At 37.0% G+C, this 14,715-nt stretch overlaps 1 protein-coding gene across 1 annotated transcript in view; it reads left to right on the plus strand.

Moving 5' to 3' along the window:
* EYS (eyes shut homolog) overlaps positions 1–14,715 on the plus strand; it is a 1,685,250-nt gene that overhangs the window by 1,435,092 nt on the left and 235,443 nt on the right. Inside the window, 1 exon segment of the mRNA XM_053601630.1 lies at positions 6,948–7,056. Coding sequence (XP_053457605.1) covers positions 6,948–7,056 — 109 coding nt within the window.

Consider the following 14,715-nt stretch of genomic DNA (forward strand, 5'->3'; position numbering starts at 1 on the left):
AAATCTATAAATGTAATCCAGCACATAAACAAATTAAAAAACAAAGACCATATGATTCTCTCAGTTGATGCAGAAAAAGCTTTTGATAATATCCAGCATCCCTTCATGATCAGAACACTTAAGAAAATCAGTATAGAAGGGACATTTCTTAAACTGATAGAGGCCATCTACAGCAAACCCACAGCCAATATCATATTGAATGGAGTTAAATTGGAATCATTTCCACTCAGATCAGGAAACAGACAAGGCTGCCCATTGTCTCCATTGCTCTTTAACATTGTAATGGAAGTTTTAGCCACTGCAATTAGGGAAGAAAAGGCGATCAAGGTTATCCATATAATTCAGAAGAGATCAAACTTTCGCTCTTCGTGGATGATATGATAGTATATCTGGAAAACACTAGGGACTCTACTACAAAACTTTTAGAAGTGATCAAGGAATACAGCAGTGTCTCAGGTTACAAAATCAACGTTCATAAATCGGTAGCCTTTATATATACCAACAACAGTCAAGTTGAAAAAACAGTTAAGGACTCTATCCCATTCACAGTAGTGCCAAAGAAGATGAAATATTTGGGAATTTATGTAACAAAGGACGTGAAAGATCTCTATAAAGAGAACTATGAAACTCTAAGAAAAGAAATAGCTGAAAATATTAACAAATGGAAAAATATACCATGCTCATGGCTGGGAAGAATCAATATTGTTAAAATGTCTATACTACCCAAAGCAATATATAATTTCAATGCAATCCCTATTAAAACTCCAATGTCATACTTTAAAGATCTTGAAAAAACAATACTTCGTTTTATATGGAATCAGAAAAAACCTCAAATAGCCAAGACATTACTCAGAAATAAAAACAAAGCAGGAGGATTTACGCTACCAGACCTCAGACTATACTACAAATCGATAGTGATCAAAACAGCATGGTATTGGCACAAAAGCAGAGAAGTAGATGTCTGGAACAGAATAGAGAACCAAGAGATGAATCCAGCTTCTTACCATTATTTAATCTTTGACAAGCCAACTAAAAACATTCAGTGGGGAAAAGATTCCCTATTTAACAAATGGTGCTGGGTGAACTGGCTGGCAACCTATAGAAGACTGAAAGTGGACCCACACCTCTCACCATTAACTAAGATAGACTCTCACTGGATCAAAGATTTAAACTTAAGACATGAAACTATAAAAATACTAGAAGAGAGTTCAGGGAAAACCCTTGAAGAAATCGGGCTGGGCAAGTATTTTATGAGGAGGACAGCCCGGGCAATTGAAGTAGCTTCAAAAATACACTAGGTGGGACTTGATCAAACTAAAAAGTTTCCGCACAGCCAAGAACACAGTAAGTAAAACAAGCAAACAACCCTCAGAATGGGAGAAGATATTTGCAGGTTATGTCTCCGACAAAGGTTTAATAACCAGAATCCACAGAGAACTCAAACGCATTAGCAAGAATAGAACAAGGGATCCCATCGCAGGCTGGGCAAGGGATTTGAAGAGAAACTTCTCTGAAGAAGACAGGCACATGGCCTTCAGACATATGAAAAAATGCTCATCATCTTTAATCATCAGAGAAATGCAAATCAAAACTAATTTGAGATACCATCTAACTTCAGTGAGACTAGCCTATATCACAAAATCCCAAGACCAGAGATGTTGGTGCGGATGTGGAGAAAAGGGAACACTTTTGCACTGCTGGTGGGAATGCAAATTAATACATTCCTTTTGGAAAGAGATATGGAGAACACTTAGAGATCTAAAAATAGATCTGCCATTCAATCCTGTAATCCCTCTACTGGGCATATAACCAGAAGACCAAAAAGCACATCATAACAAAGATATTTGTACCAGAATGTTTATTGCAGGTCAATTCATAATTGCTAAGTCATGGAAGAAGCCCAAGTGCCCATCAATCCACGAATGGATTAATAAATTGTGGTACATGTACAGCATGGAATATTATGCAGCCTTAAAGAAAGATGGAGACTTTACCTTTTTCATGTTTACATGGATGGAGCTGGAACATATTCTTCTTAGTAAAGTATCTCAAGAATGGAAGAAAAAGTACCCAATGTACTCAGCCCTACTATGAAACTAATTTAGGGTTTTCACATGAAAGCTATAACCCAGTTACAACCTAAGAATAGCGCAAAGGGGGAAAGGGAGGGGAGGGGGGGAGGGGGGTAGAGGGAAGGGGCTTGGTGGGATCACACCAGCAGTGCATCTTACAAGGGTATATGTGAAACTTGGTAAATGGTCTGTAAAGCTAGTGAATGATGCCCCATGATCAAATCAATGTACACAGCTATGATTTAATTAAAAAAAAAAATGTTAAAAAAAAAAAACCTGGAAGATGAAAAGAGCCTGCAGGCCCCAGACTAGGCCTATGCAGTTAGAGAGTCCACAGGTGGAAGAGACTAAGCTCTTTAAACTTTTGACATGTAGTTAGATTAGGAAACCTGGCTCACTTCCCTGTATGCAGGGACAGAAGTAGTTTCTCCTGTCCCCCTTTCTAAATACCCATCAGCTGTCTAGTCTGTTAGCACCGTCCTACCCCTTACCCAGCCTCTTTCTCTATCCAGTCTTCCTAGGGACTTGGGATCCTTCAACCCTGTCTTTTGGCATTATTACATTTTACACATACATCTTTGTTAGAAATCAATAAAAGCCTTCTTCAGAGGCCAGAGAGGGCTGCATTGCCTCTATTTTCTCAGCCTGAGTTAATGTATGCCTTCTCCAGGCATTCTCAGACTTTATGTATTTTAAACTTGCATATCTTCAGCGTGGTTTTCCCAGTTGGCTTCCAAACCAGGGGAGAGTTCCTGTGCAAAGACCCCCAACATATTAAATATGTAAAGATAGATAAAATATGTAGGGGGGAATGCATACGCATTCACCCAGAGAGAGAGAGAGAGGAAGACCGCCATCTGGAATTTGAAATTTTAGGAAGCTGCCATCCCAGGAAAACAATGCAATTCAATCGAACAATCATGACCTGATACTTTGTCAGCTCTGTCAGCTCTGTAAATGAAACTGTGGATACCTTCAGTATCACCATAGGACAGAACTAGCCAATATTCATTATCTGAGATTCTGGTTTAGATGGGAGGATCTGTTTTGATTCTCATTTGTCAGATCACAGCAGAAGAGAACAGGAAAAGGGGAATGGGCAAAAAGAGAGAAAAACCAAAATACATCGCAGCCCAATATCAGAACGCATGATGATACTGAGAAAGGACCAAGCAAACCAACAAATGAAATAAGAATCACTCTAGGTTACGCTCTATGGAAGAGTCAGACAAAAACTCTAAAATAAGTATTCTTATAATGCTAGAAAGTAGAAATGAAGAAATAATTTTCATTTAAAAGAGAAATTATAAAAACATAATAGGCAAAAATTAAACATAAAAAAATTTGGAAAAATTTCAAAATTTTGAGAATTAAAAAATTCATAAAAATTTAAAACTCAAGAGATAAGATAATCTCTAGTCTGAAAACACCTGAAGAAAAAATTAGTGCTTGTGAAAAATATAAGACAGAGAAGTTAAGAAATGTTTTTAAACGAATGAAAGCAGGATTAAGAATTTAGAAGATGGTATAAGAGGCTTCCAAAAAATGTCTAATGTACGTTGTACAAATGGAGATTTCCGGTAATATCCAAAAGCAATATTTAGGATGACTCAGGTGAGAATTTTCCAAAATTGAATACATTTAATATAATTCCTGAGATCAAGAGTGAACTCAGAGTATTGAGAAGGATAAATTGTGATTAATCCATATCTAGACTCATTATCTCAGCTAAGACAGGACCTTAAAGCCGCCAGAGAAAAAAGATAAAGTAATAAGGAACAGCTTTTAATTGAACTAATAACAACTTCGTATCTGCAGTCGATGGCAGAAAATAATCAGCTACTATTTAAATTTCTAAAAAATAATTAAAAATTGTTTGTGTGAATCATTATTCAGGGGTAACAGGAAGTGTGGTATAGTTTTGAGTTTACAATCCAGATGCATGAACTATTGAAAACACATTTGTCAAGAAGATAGATAAATACACCTGGATGTACCTGGAAGGGAGGTATGGAATCTAGGAAGCAAGAGAAAAATGTTGCAAAGTAATTTAATCCTTGATTGTTTTTAAAAAATGGAATTGTTGTCTTAGGAAGTAAAATTAGAACATATGTTCAATGCTCATAAACAAAAGACGTGATTTAAATATCATCCTCTTTCCTAGCATACAGAGATGGCCACTATTGGTAAAAGTAATTCTGGTATTATCTGTATGCATATTTCTATAAAAATACTATTGTATGATTCAAGTTGTTTTTATCTCTTTCGCTATCTCACACAAATATCTTTTCCTGTCAGTAATTTTTATCCTACAACTCTTGTTAAAAATCTGGACAGTATCCAATTATATTAAAGTACTTAATTAATGAACCAATTCACTCCATGTTTTTATATTTTTTACAAACTTTCCCTTGGTTTTGAATACCCTGGACTTCCAGTTTTAGCAGGGTCTTCTAAAGGTTTACAAATAAATTATCTTTTCCAAACCAAAATGTTTCAATTTATAGTTCTTGGCATCTCCAAATATTATAAATCTAAAGTACAAGAATATTAAGGGCCAAAAAAAAAAAAAAAAGAATATTAAGGGCACTAAAAAAGTATCTGTTTTATTAAGTTTTAAGTTTTAAAATAATTCAACTTGAGTATTTGATTTTGAATTTTATTACAAGCAATATTATTAGAAGTAAATGAACACTTCAACTTGACTGTGCAATTTATTTTCATAGAAATCTCTTTAGAGATCCCTGTCTAGTCAGCAAATAATTGCTTTAACTTGGATTTTAATATTAGCACTGAATGATTTATGTACATTAAATAATGTGATTCTCACTAACCGTTTAAGAACTTAGAATGATTATCTGCCTTCTGTGGATAATCACACTTCAGGGAAGAAAGGTTAAGTGGTTTGCCTAAGATCACACAGCCAGTCTATGGATTGTTTCAAAATATGATCCTTGAGTCTTTAAATCATTAGACTCAGCTGGGCTCAGCAATACTTGGAAGCCATAAGGGATATGCACTTAGACTTTCCCTCAAATGATTTATGTGGCATAATGTGCAATTTGTTTATAGAGCATTTTTAGTCTCTTATGGCACAATTTGGTCTGTAAGCAGATATGAGCCATTATAAAAATGAAAATAGTAAGAACAACATGTGGAAACAAATTCCGGTGAACTTAAAGTATCAATTACCAGAATAGTACACGAAGTAAGCAGGATCAACCATTTGTTGAAGGGGGAAAAGGAGGGAAGTAGATGGAGGCCTCAAGGTTAGATTGCAGTGAGGCCTGAAGGGAACCGACAGAGGACCTTATGATCTGTTAGTGAGGACCCATGATTCCCAGGCAGCTCTTCTCCATCTCCAGGGTAAAGCATCTGAGCATGCCAGCCTGGCCGTATCAACAAAGATGACAAATAAATCCATTCACATGCACATATCAGAAAATATGCAGCCAATGGGAAATTCTTAGAATCCCAGAATTTTCCAGAGCAATGTGATCAGAATTAGATGTGACCCTGGTAAAACCAGAGTGGAGGTCAAAAGAGGCTTGGAATGATTTATTGGAGGGACCATATTAGATTTGATTACTTACTAGGTAAGGGGGGGGAGAAGAAACAGCCTTAGCTGTGCTTTTTGAAGGGATGAGGGAATCAGGAGAGTTTCAGTTTGTTTCATTCATTTAACTAAGTCTAAAGAGCTATTTTAAGAAAAAGTATTGGGCAGCGCCTGTGGCTCAAGGAGTAGGGCGCCTGTCCCATATGCCAGAGGTGGTGGGTTCAAACCCAGCCCTGGCCAAAAAAAAAAAAAAGAAAAAGTATTCATAAATTATTTAACTAATGATTATTTAATAAAATTGACTTAAAAAAATAAGAGAGGGCGCTTGGTTTGCTGGTAATTCCTAGTTTTAACACTGAAACGGCTGTCGCCTGGAAGGTCTCTCAGGCCCAGGAAACCTGGAAAGGTTGGAAAAATTAAAATGAAAATGAAACGAGTTCATGGACTCGAATTTAGAAAATAAGTAAGCAGAAATGAGAATTGAAATCATCTCTACTCTATGCAGAGATAGCCATCATTAATATTAGTGAATGTACTTGTAAAATATTATCTCTTTGGAATAAACTTCAAAACAGTGGAAGATATGACAGGAGCCAGGGTGACAGCATGTGAATTGTCTTTTAAAATTCTAAATACACTGTTCAAAAAGTATGCCAGGTTCATTAGTATATGTACCTTTTCATCTGATAAATTTTCAGTTGCCTATTGACCCTTTCTGCTATTCATTCTACAAATTCCCTTAGCCTTAAACTTTTCTTTATCTCTGAGCCACAGGACCAGCCGGTGTATGAGCAGCATGCTCTCTGAGTCCTGATAACTGTATCGCGGTGTAATCTCACTGCTCAGGGGTGTGCGGCTTTTCATTTCTTATGCCATTTCTATTTCCCCTGTAGGCCAGGGAGGGGAAATTTCTACCTAGGGAGTGTAGCATCATTCAACATTGATGTTATTTGTCCAACAATCTCCTGCATGAGTGAAACCGTATGTCAACCACAGTTAGCACTTAAAATTTATCAGCACCTACTTACACACATAAAGCTCTTTTTGTTTTGTTGGGGGGGATGGTTAACTTTCTGAAAGCATTTCAAGTCCTGGTTTAAAGTCAGGAGGAAAGGAGGAGAATAAAATGCAGAGTTGGAAAAGAAATATATCTTTTATCTATCTGAAAATGTTCACACTTGACTGAGACCATATTTCAGGATTATTGTGATCCGCAAAGTACCTCTCTCATTGAAGAAGTACTCACCATCCATGTGTGAAGTTACTCTGTTCTTGCCAATAACACGTTCAATAATGGCCTCTTCTGTTTTAACTTCTAGTTACACAATGCCAATTGGCATCCCTGGGGTTGCCTGTATGATTGAAATGGCTGTAGATGGCAAACCTCCAGTGCAGAGGAAAGACACGGAGACGTCGCCTGCCTCTCAGGTAGATATGAAAATATCCAATTCCAGACACTGATGGTGCCCTCAGTATTTCAAATAAGTATTTATTCTTAAGTGACTAAGTATTAATCTTATTTCTTAATTTAACAGAAGTTGTTTAAAAACTCTCCATCAAAACACCAGAAAATCCATACTTTAGGTACAATTAAACTTATTGAATGTTGCCTGTCACTATAAAAGTTTTATGAAATTTAACAATAAATTGATTCTCCTGACACACTTTGCCTTTAATATATTATGCTTAATGTCAAAAAAAAAAAAAAAAGACAGCTCAGGGATAGAGACAGATTAACAAGACATTACAGCTTTTAAAAACTTATATTTTTACAGCATATGGTAGTGCTTGTGCTGTGCTCTTGCAAAGACCATTCTCAGTTTTCCAGATTTACATTGGCCAGAATATTTTTCCTAGAGACATCAAATGAGGCTACATTGAAAGAAGAGACAATGTCTGTCCCTCCAGAGAGCAGGCAATTTGCTGAATTCTTTCAGTTTTAATGGTGTGGTTAGTTACATGCTTCTCAGGATAACTTTATTGCACTACTTTTAAGATAAAGAATTCCTGGTTCATTTGATCATCGTAAAGAATTAATCTGTATAATTAGAGCTCCAAAGTACTAATTTTGGTACATATTATAACTGCCAATATGTACTGCCCTAATGAATTGGAAATTTCATTTTATCTCCATTTCTTCTATATAATCTCTCATTGAGTATACATGGGCACCCAAAAGAAGTGCATAATAGTATCTAACATTTGCATATGCACATTCTATTTTCCAAATTATGGCCATATACATTATTTCATTTGATATGTGTAAGAATCTCGCAAAGGGAGAACAATTACTCCCTTTCTATGGCTGAGAAAACTGAATGTCAGACTTATCCAAAATGTTACAGAGGTAAGAAAAAAACCTTGATCCCAGGCTTTCTGATTTCCAATCCCTTTTTGTTCCCTTATAATGCACTCTGCTGCTCTTTATTTGCTACCGCAGCAGACTCCAAACTATTCAAGTGGGTAGGAATAAAATTGTTTTCATGTTCTAAAAAGTCATGCTAAGGCCAGAGAAGACAAAACATTTAGATTCAAGACACAGAATATTCAAGTGGTGAAAGTCATATGAAACACTCATAGTTTTTTTTTTGTTTGTTTGTTTGTTTGTTTGTTTGTTTATTTTAGAGACAGAATCTCACTATGTCACCCTCGGTAGAGTACCGTGGCATCACAGATCACAGCAACCTCAAACTCTTGGGCTTAAGCGATTCTCTTGCCTCAGCCTCCCAAGTAGATGGGAATACAGGCACCTACCACAACACCCAGCTATTTTTTGGTTGCAGTTGTCGTTGTTGTTTAGCAGGCGCCCCTATTCACTGAGCTACAGACACCAAGCCTGAAACACTCATAGTTATATAAAACTGGAAAACATTCAGTTTGATTACACCATTTACTATTACTATTTTGTTAATTATTTTCTGTCTTGGAGTTTAATTGTCCTTCTTTTTATCTCTTGCTACTTTTTGGTTTTGCTGATTTTTTGTTACATACTTTGACTTCTTTTTCATTTTCATTTTTATATCTTCTATGGGTATTTTATTTATGGTTACTAAAGGGCTTAGATAGAACATTTTATAGTTAAAGCAGTCCATTGAAAACAACTTAACTTCAATTACATACAAAAATGCTTCTCTTACTTCTCTCAAACACACTTTATGTTATTGATGTCAAAAATAACATCTTTATATATGTGTTCTATAGCTATAGTCATTTTTATACTTTCATCTTTTAATTTCTATACCAGAATCAGAAGTAATTTACACACCAACATTACAATATTACATTATTCTATATTTACCTATATCATTAATAAGCCCTATACTTTCATAAGCTTTTATTTATGGTATCTTTTTTTTACTTTTTATATTAACCTAGTATTAACCTAGTATTTTAAATGCTTCGAGTTGAAGCATTTACCTCTTACCTCTTGTAAGGGAGGTATAGTGATGAACTACCTTAGCTTTTGTGTATCTGAGAGTCTTCATGCTTTTTTCATTTTCAAGGGACAGTTTTGCCTGATACAGTATTTTTGGTTGGCAGGTTTGTTTTTGCTTTTAATTTTTAGCACTTTAAATATATCATACTACTTTCTTCTGACCTGCAAGGAAATCCAGTGATAGTTTCATAGTAGTTCCCATTTATATTATAAGTCATCTTTCTCTTAAAAATTTGAAAATTCTGTCTTTGTCTTTGACTTTTGACAATGTGTTTATAATGTGTCTCAGAGGAGACTTCTTTAAATTCATTTTAATTGAAGTCCTTTTGGTTTCTTGATTTTTTTTTTTTTCATTCTCTTTAGAGATGGGAGTTTCACTATTTCCTAGGCTGTACTTGAACTCGTGGGCTCATGTGATTCTTCCACCTCAGCTTCCTATGTCACTGGGATTATAGTCATGAGCCATAACACCTAGCCAGCTTCTTAATTCTGCCTCAAATTTGTAAGGTTTTCAGCAATTATTTCTACAAATAAGCTTTTCCCCTTTCTCTCTCTCTCTTCCTTCATGACTTCCATAATGCACGTCTTGATTTACCTAATGGTTGTTGGGGAGACCAGCCCTGACACACTGTGATTCTACTTCCTAGTGGCCTAATGGAGCAAGAAACCAGTGGAAAATTATTAATGAGAGTTATAGAGAATTAATAGAGAAATAATAGATAGAGACAAAGAGATACTTTTAAGAGCAGCGGGGATTTGGGAGGCAGCACACCCTTCTTTGTGAGGCTTCCAGTGTGCTGCCCCGAGTATCAGGCTAGCTCTGTATTTATCTCCTATATCAGGGTCACAATCATAAATCTCATGAGGCAAGACAAACAATCCCACCTTGGTTCTTGCTGCACTTGCATTTCTACTAACTAGACTAAGTCTACAACTAATTATATTAATTGCATGGATTTAGTTGCTACTTTTTACTATTTTAAGGTGTATGGTCTTAATACAAACAGAGTCTTGATAAGGGAGCCAATTAGAGGCTGACTCAAGGACCAAATCCTAGCTGACCCACAGTTCATACACCACAGATGTGATGTTTTAATACTCTCACAGCCTTGTGGGCAGATGGATAGACTCCTCTAGCCCAATTAAGGTGACAGAAGAAAAGAACTTTTCTTCTCCTTGTCTGGTCTGGAGCAAGTCTTCCTGTGTTGAACAAAGCTCAAAGATTCCACATTCTTAACTCCCAAAAAGCACTCTCCCAGAGCACACAGCCCTGCCCTGTGGCTGCAGCAGCTGTGGGAGAGAAGGGATATTCAACATGCCAGACTTCAGACTATTAAAGTGACAGAGTCTCCCACTTTTGTGCTCAAAACCAGGAAATTGTGTCCGAATCAAACCTCTATTACTGTCTCCCTAGTGCATTTTTTTACTTCGGGAATTGTACTTTTCAGTCCCCAAATTTCTGTTTTGTTCATTTTTGTATGTTTATCTCTTTATTGATATTCTTATTTTATTGATGCATCATTTTCCTGACCTCAGTGAGCATCTTCACAGTGGTTACTTTGAATTAGCTGTCAGGTAATTGATATACCTCTGTTGCTTTTGGGTTGTTTACTGGATACTTATTTTGTTCCTTTGAATGGACCATGTTTTGCTATTTCTCCCTGTGCTTTGTAATGTTATTATAGAACCCATCTGTTTGAAAAAAACCAGCCACATCTCCCAGTCTTTTTTGGCTGGCTTTTCATACAGGGAGGAACTTTTACAAATCAGCCTGGCTAGAGATTCTGAGGGCCTCTCAAACTTTTTCTGTGGATGTGTTTTCTCTTCATTTGTGCATGTAAACTCCCAATTTAAGTAACTTGCCAGTGTTTTTCAGGAGCCCATAATCTCTCACTCCCTTTGGTGTCTGCCTATAGTATTTCTGACTCTCTGGAGCTGCCACAAGCTGCCCAGCTCTCTTCTAATCTCAGAAGCCCTCAGGTTTTAAAGTATGCTGGGTACCCTTTAGCCCTCCAAGTCAGAAAAGACAGAAGTAAGTTTCTTGCGCAGCCTTCTAAAAAGCCAGAACATTGTATGTGTGTTCCACTCTTTTATTCTCCCCCACTCCCTCCTGAAGAAGAGTTCACCAAACTCTATAAGCCTCTGTTGGGTCCTCTGGAGCAGAAACGAGTTGACCCACTCTTTTGTTCTCATCAGGCCCCAGGTTAGAGCATGCCAGGTCTCATTAGCACTCTGGGCTGGGGAAATAGAAACTAGCAAGACAATATCTCCTCTAAGAAAAAAAAAGCTAGAACATTGGACACACTCCAATTCTCTTCCTGCTTAGGGAGAAGCTGGGAGTTGAGGGTTTTCCATCACTCATTCCATGATGAACCAGACTAAGGAACTGTGGTCAATGACTGTGTGTTAGTCCAAACTCTCACTTTTACTCTCCATGAGCCCTGGTGTGGTGCCCTTTCCTGATTCAAACAAAACAGAAGCCAAATCTTTGAGCAGCTCCACACAGAAGCTGCATGCTGGACGTGTTTCAGTCTTTTCTTTCTCTTCCTATGAAGAAACTGGGAGCTCAGAGTTTTTTCTCCATTGTCCTATGCTATGTTAGGAGGAGGGACTGTGGTGAGTGAGTGCCATGAATTGCCCTTTCCGCTTTGATGCAGCTGGTTTCATGCTTGCTTGACATGCAAGAACCCCTGTTTTCTAGATTTCTCATAAAGTGAGAAACTAGTTCATATGTTGTTGAGTCTGTATCTCCCTGGGGGAAGGAGAGATTGGGCCTTCTTATTCTGCCATTGTGCTGACCTGTACATTATTATTTTGTACCTAATATTTATGATTTTATGTCCCCAGATTACAAGTAATTTTTTTTATAGATAATCCCAGACCCTTCTTTCGTATTTCCACTTTCTGAGATCTATGTGTTCACAGGGCAGCAACTCATTGATCGGATCTCTGAAGCTCTGTTTTTCCTTTGACAAGGGGAGAGTATATTATTTTGAGAATATCCCATTCTAGAAACCCTTAAGAATCGAATATTTTAACTGTGAAATGTGGGAACAATGAGAACTTCATTGATATTTATCAACCTTTTAAGAAATAACCTTGTTGTATGAGCTACTTTAACTTCATAACTCAATAACTGTCCTGTTTCCTATGCCATATAGATTAAATATGAAGAGGTATATGCACATATTAGAATAATAATATGACTTCCTTTGGGGTGGTATTCAGTGAGGATCTCTCACCTGCTGAATCTGGCAGAACAGGAAGGTTCTAAGTCACCGTAAAGTAGTAAAAGCACCTGAAAGAAAAGTAGGAGGCTGCAGAAAAGCAGGTTATTTGTAACAGACTTGTACGAAATCTCCTATTTTCAAGGCACTGCTGTGGATGCCTGGGAAATGCAATCAGGGTGGATGCCCAGTGCTAAAAATAAATGGAAATTAATAGCGAATAGACCGTATGCTCACAGATTATCTATTTGAGGGAAAACAAAGAGAAAAAGAGAGAGATCTTTTAACTGCAGAAGGATGAGGATTTTGGTAAATACTGCTTCTGTATTTCTATCCTCCTCTTTTAGTGTCTGTAAATAGTTTTTAAGGACTTAAGCCTTAGGCACATGTGCAAAGTTACTTAAATAAATGCTTCTTCTGAAATACTTTACCCAGCATCTCTTATCCATCTTTATTGCAAAACTCAATGTTTCCGGTTTTGAATTTATTTGCATATAATTTGGACAATACTACAAGCAAAACTTTGGTAGTCATTCTTAAATAAAAGCCAGTTTATTTAAATTATACGTTATTATATTACCATAGACAAGTATGTTCTGATACTGAATCGTAACCAAAAAGTATATTTGCAGTTATCTACCCATATTTTCATCAACACAAAAGTCATTTAACATTAGACACAATTGAGGATGTAAAATAAAAGTAAACATTCAACCAAGATGTTATTAAATAAATGTATGCAGTACTCCAACACCTAAATTTAAATCAAAACAGGACAAAAAAGACATAGAACAGCTTCTTCTCCACCCCCACCCTGCTGGTTTTAGAAGTTTACTTCCCCCTTTGCCTGTCATCTCATTTTATTCCTGTGTATTATGAAAGAACAACTACATTCTTCCTTTAAAGCAGTGGTTCTCAACCTGTGGGTTGCAACCCCATTTTAACAATGGCATCAGGAGGAAGGTTGAGAACCACTGCTTTAAGGGAAACTCTGAGAGGAAAGTGAGTGTCGTTTTGCTTTTGTCAGATGTGAACTCCCTTTCTCTCCATTACCAATTATAATTTTTCTTATTTTGATGATTCCTTCTTGATTGTTCATGTCCATTCTCTGTGGTTTTAACTTGTAAGATCAGATCTTGACGTCAGACTTTATTTTTCATAGTCCGATTCACAGGAGTTATTAGCAGACCTGTTTTAAAGACCTGTCTCCTGAGGAATAATTATACACACAAAAGTCAGCGCTTGGATAATTGAAAGCCTGGGAATAAAGGAAGTCAACCATTTTAATGGTTACCTATGTTCAGTCAACGGCATTTGCTTTTTTAGACATTTGAAGGCTCCACCTAAGCTTGGGCGTCAGATGAGAAGAAATACATGTAGGAGACCCATCCACTTCCACTGTTGGGATGTTTTTTAATGGTCTAATAAATCATAGATACTTCTGTGGATTTTCCCTCATATCTGCCTACTGCTGACAGGAAAGGAGAGCATCTCCCATCCTCGGTCTGTTTTGCGTTACAACAGCACACTTGTCAAAGCAGCGAGACGTTTGTTTTCCAGGTGTGTGATCGATACACAAAGATGTGAAAAATCCTCAAGCCTTGGAGCACTGAGTCTGAAAGTTTATAATAGATCCCAGATTGTATTAGCAGTGAATCACTTATCTAAGCTGATAAAAGCAAAAAAGGTCAGCTACTACCCATGTGGTTTGTTAGAGCAATTAACATAAGCTGACTCGGCATATGAAAAAGAGGGGATGTGAAAACAGACTCCTATGCTATTTGAGGGCTCTATGGATACACCTGGAAACTTTTAGCCGATTTTCCCCCCACACTATACACAAAGACAGTCACCGTCCAGGGCATTTTTAAGAAATGTCCTTAGGGGCAGAGACTGAGTATTATAAAAAGAACAAGAGCTCAAACATAGAGATATTGACCTGCTGTGAGTCATGGAGAGGCTCTAATGTACTTAGAATTGAACATGTTTCTGTTCTTTAAAAGCACATTTGCATGGAGCCGGTACATATTAGTGTTAATGTAAAGTGACAGGCTCGGCACCTCAGATGCCCTCCTCTCCCCCAGACTCATAACTTAATTATTAGGCTCTAGTTTTTAGAATTCTTGCAATGATGGTTTTCCATTTTGTTCCATCTGTGATGGAATCAGCTTGGGGTGTGACAGTGTGTTTGGGAATGGAAATATCAGAGATACAGGAACACAAGTGTCACTGCATGACCAGCCTTAACTTGTAGTTCATTGATTGTTAAGGAGAAGAGTTGGATTTTAATTTAAAATTTAATTTAATTATAAATGCTACTAAGGGCAGGAAAGAAGAGATTCAGCAGCAGTTTAAATCATGTACAGGATCCTGGTCAATGAGCATAAGGTCTGCCGTGAGCCCGGGATGTAAGAAGTGAATTTG

Source organism: Nycticebus coucang, chromosome 9, assembly GCF_027406575.1.
Source record: "Nycticebus coucang isolate mNycCou1 chromosome 9, mNycCou1.pri, whole genome shotgun sequence".
Lineage (NCBI taxonomy): Eukaryota > Metazoa > Chordata > Mammalia > Primates > Lorisidae > Nycticebus > Nycticebus coucang.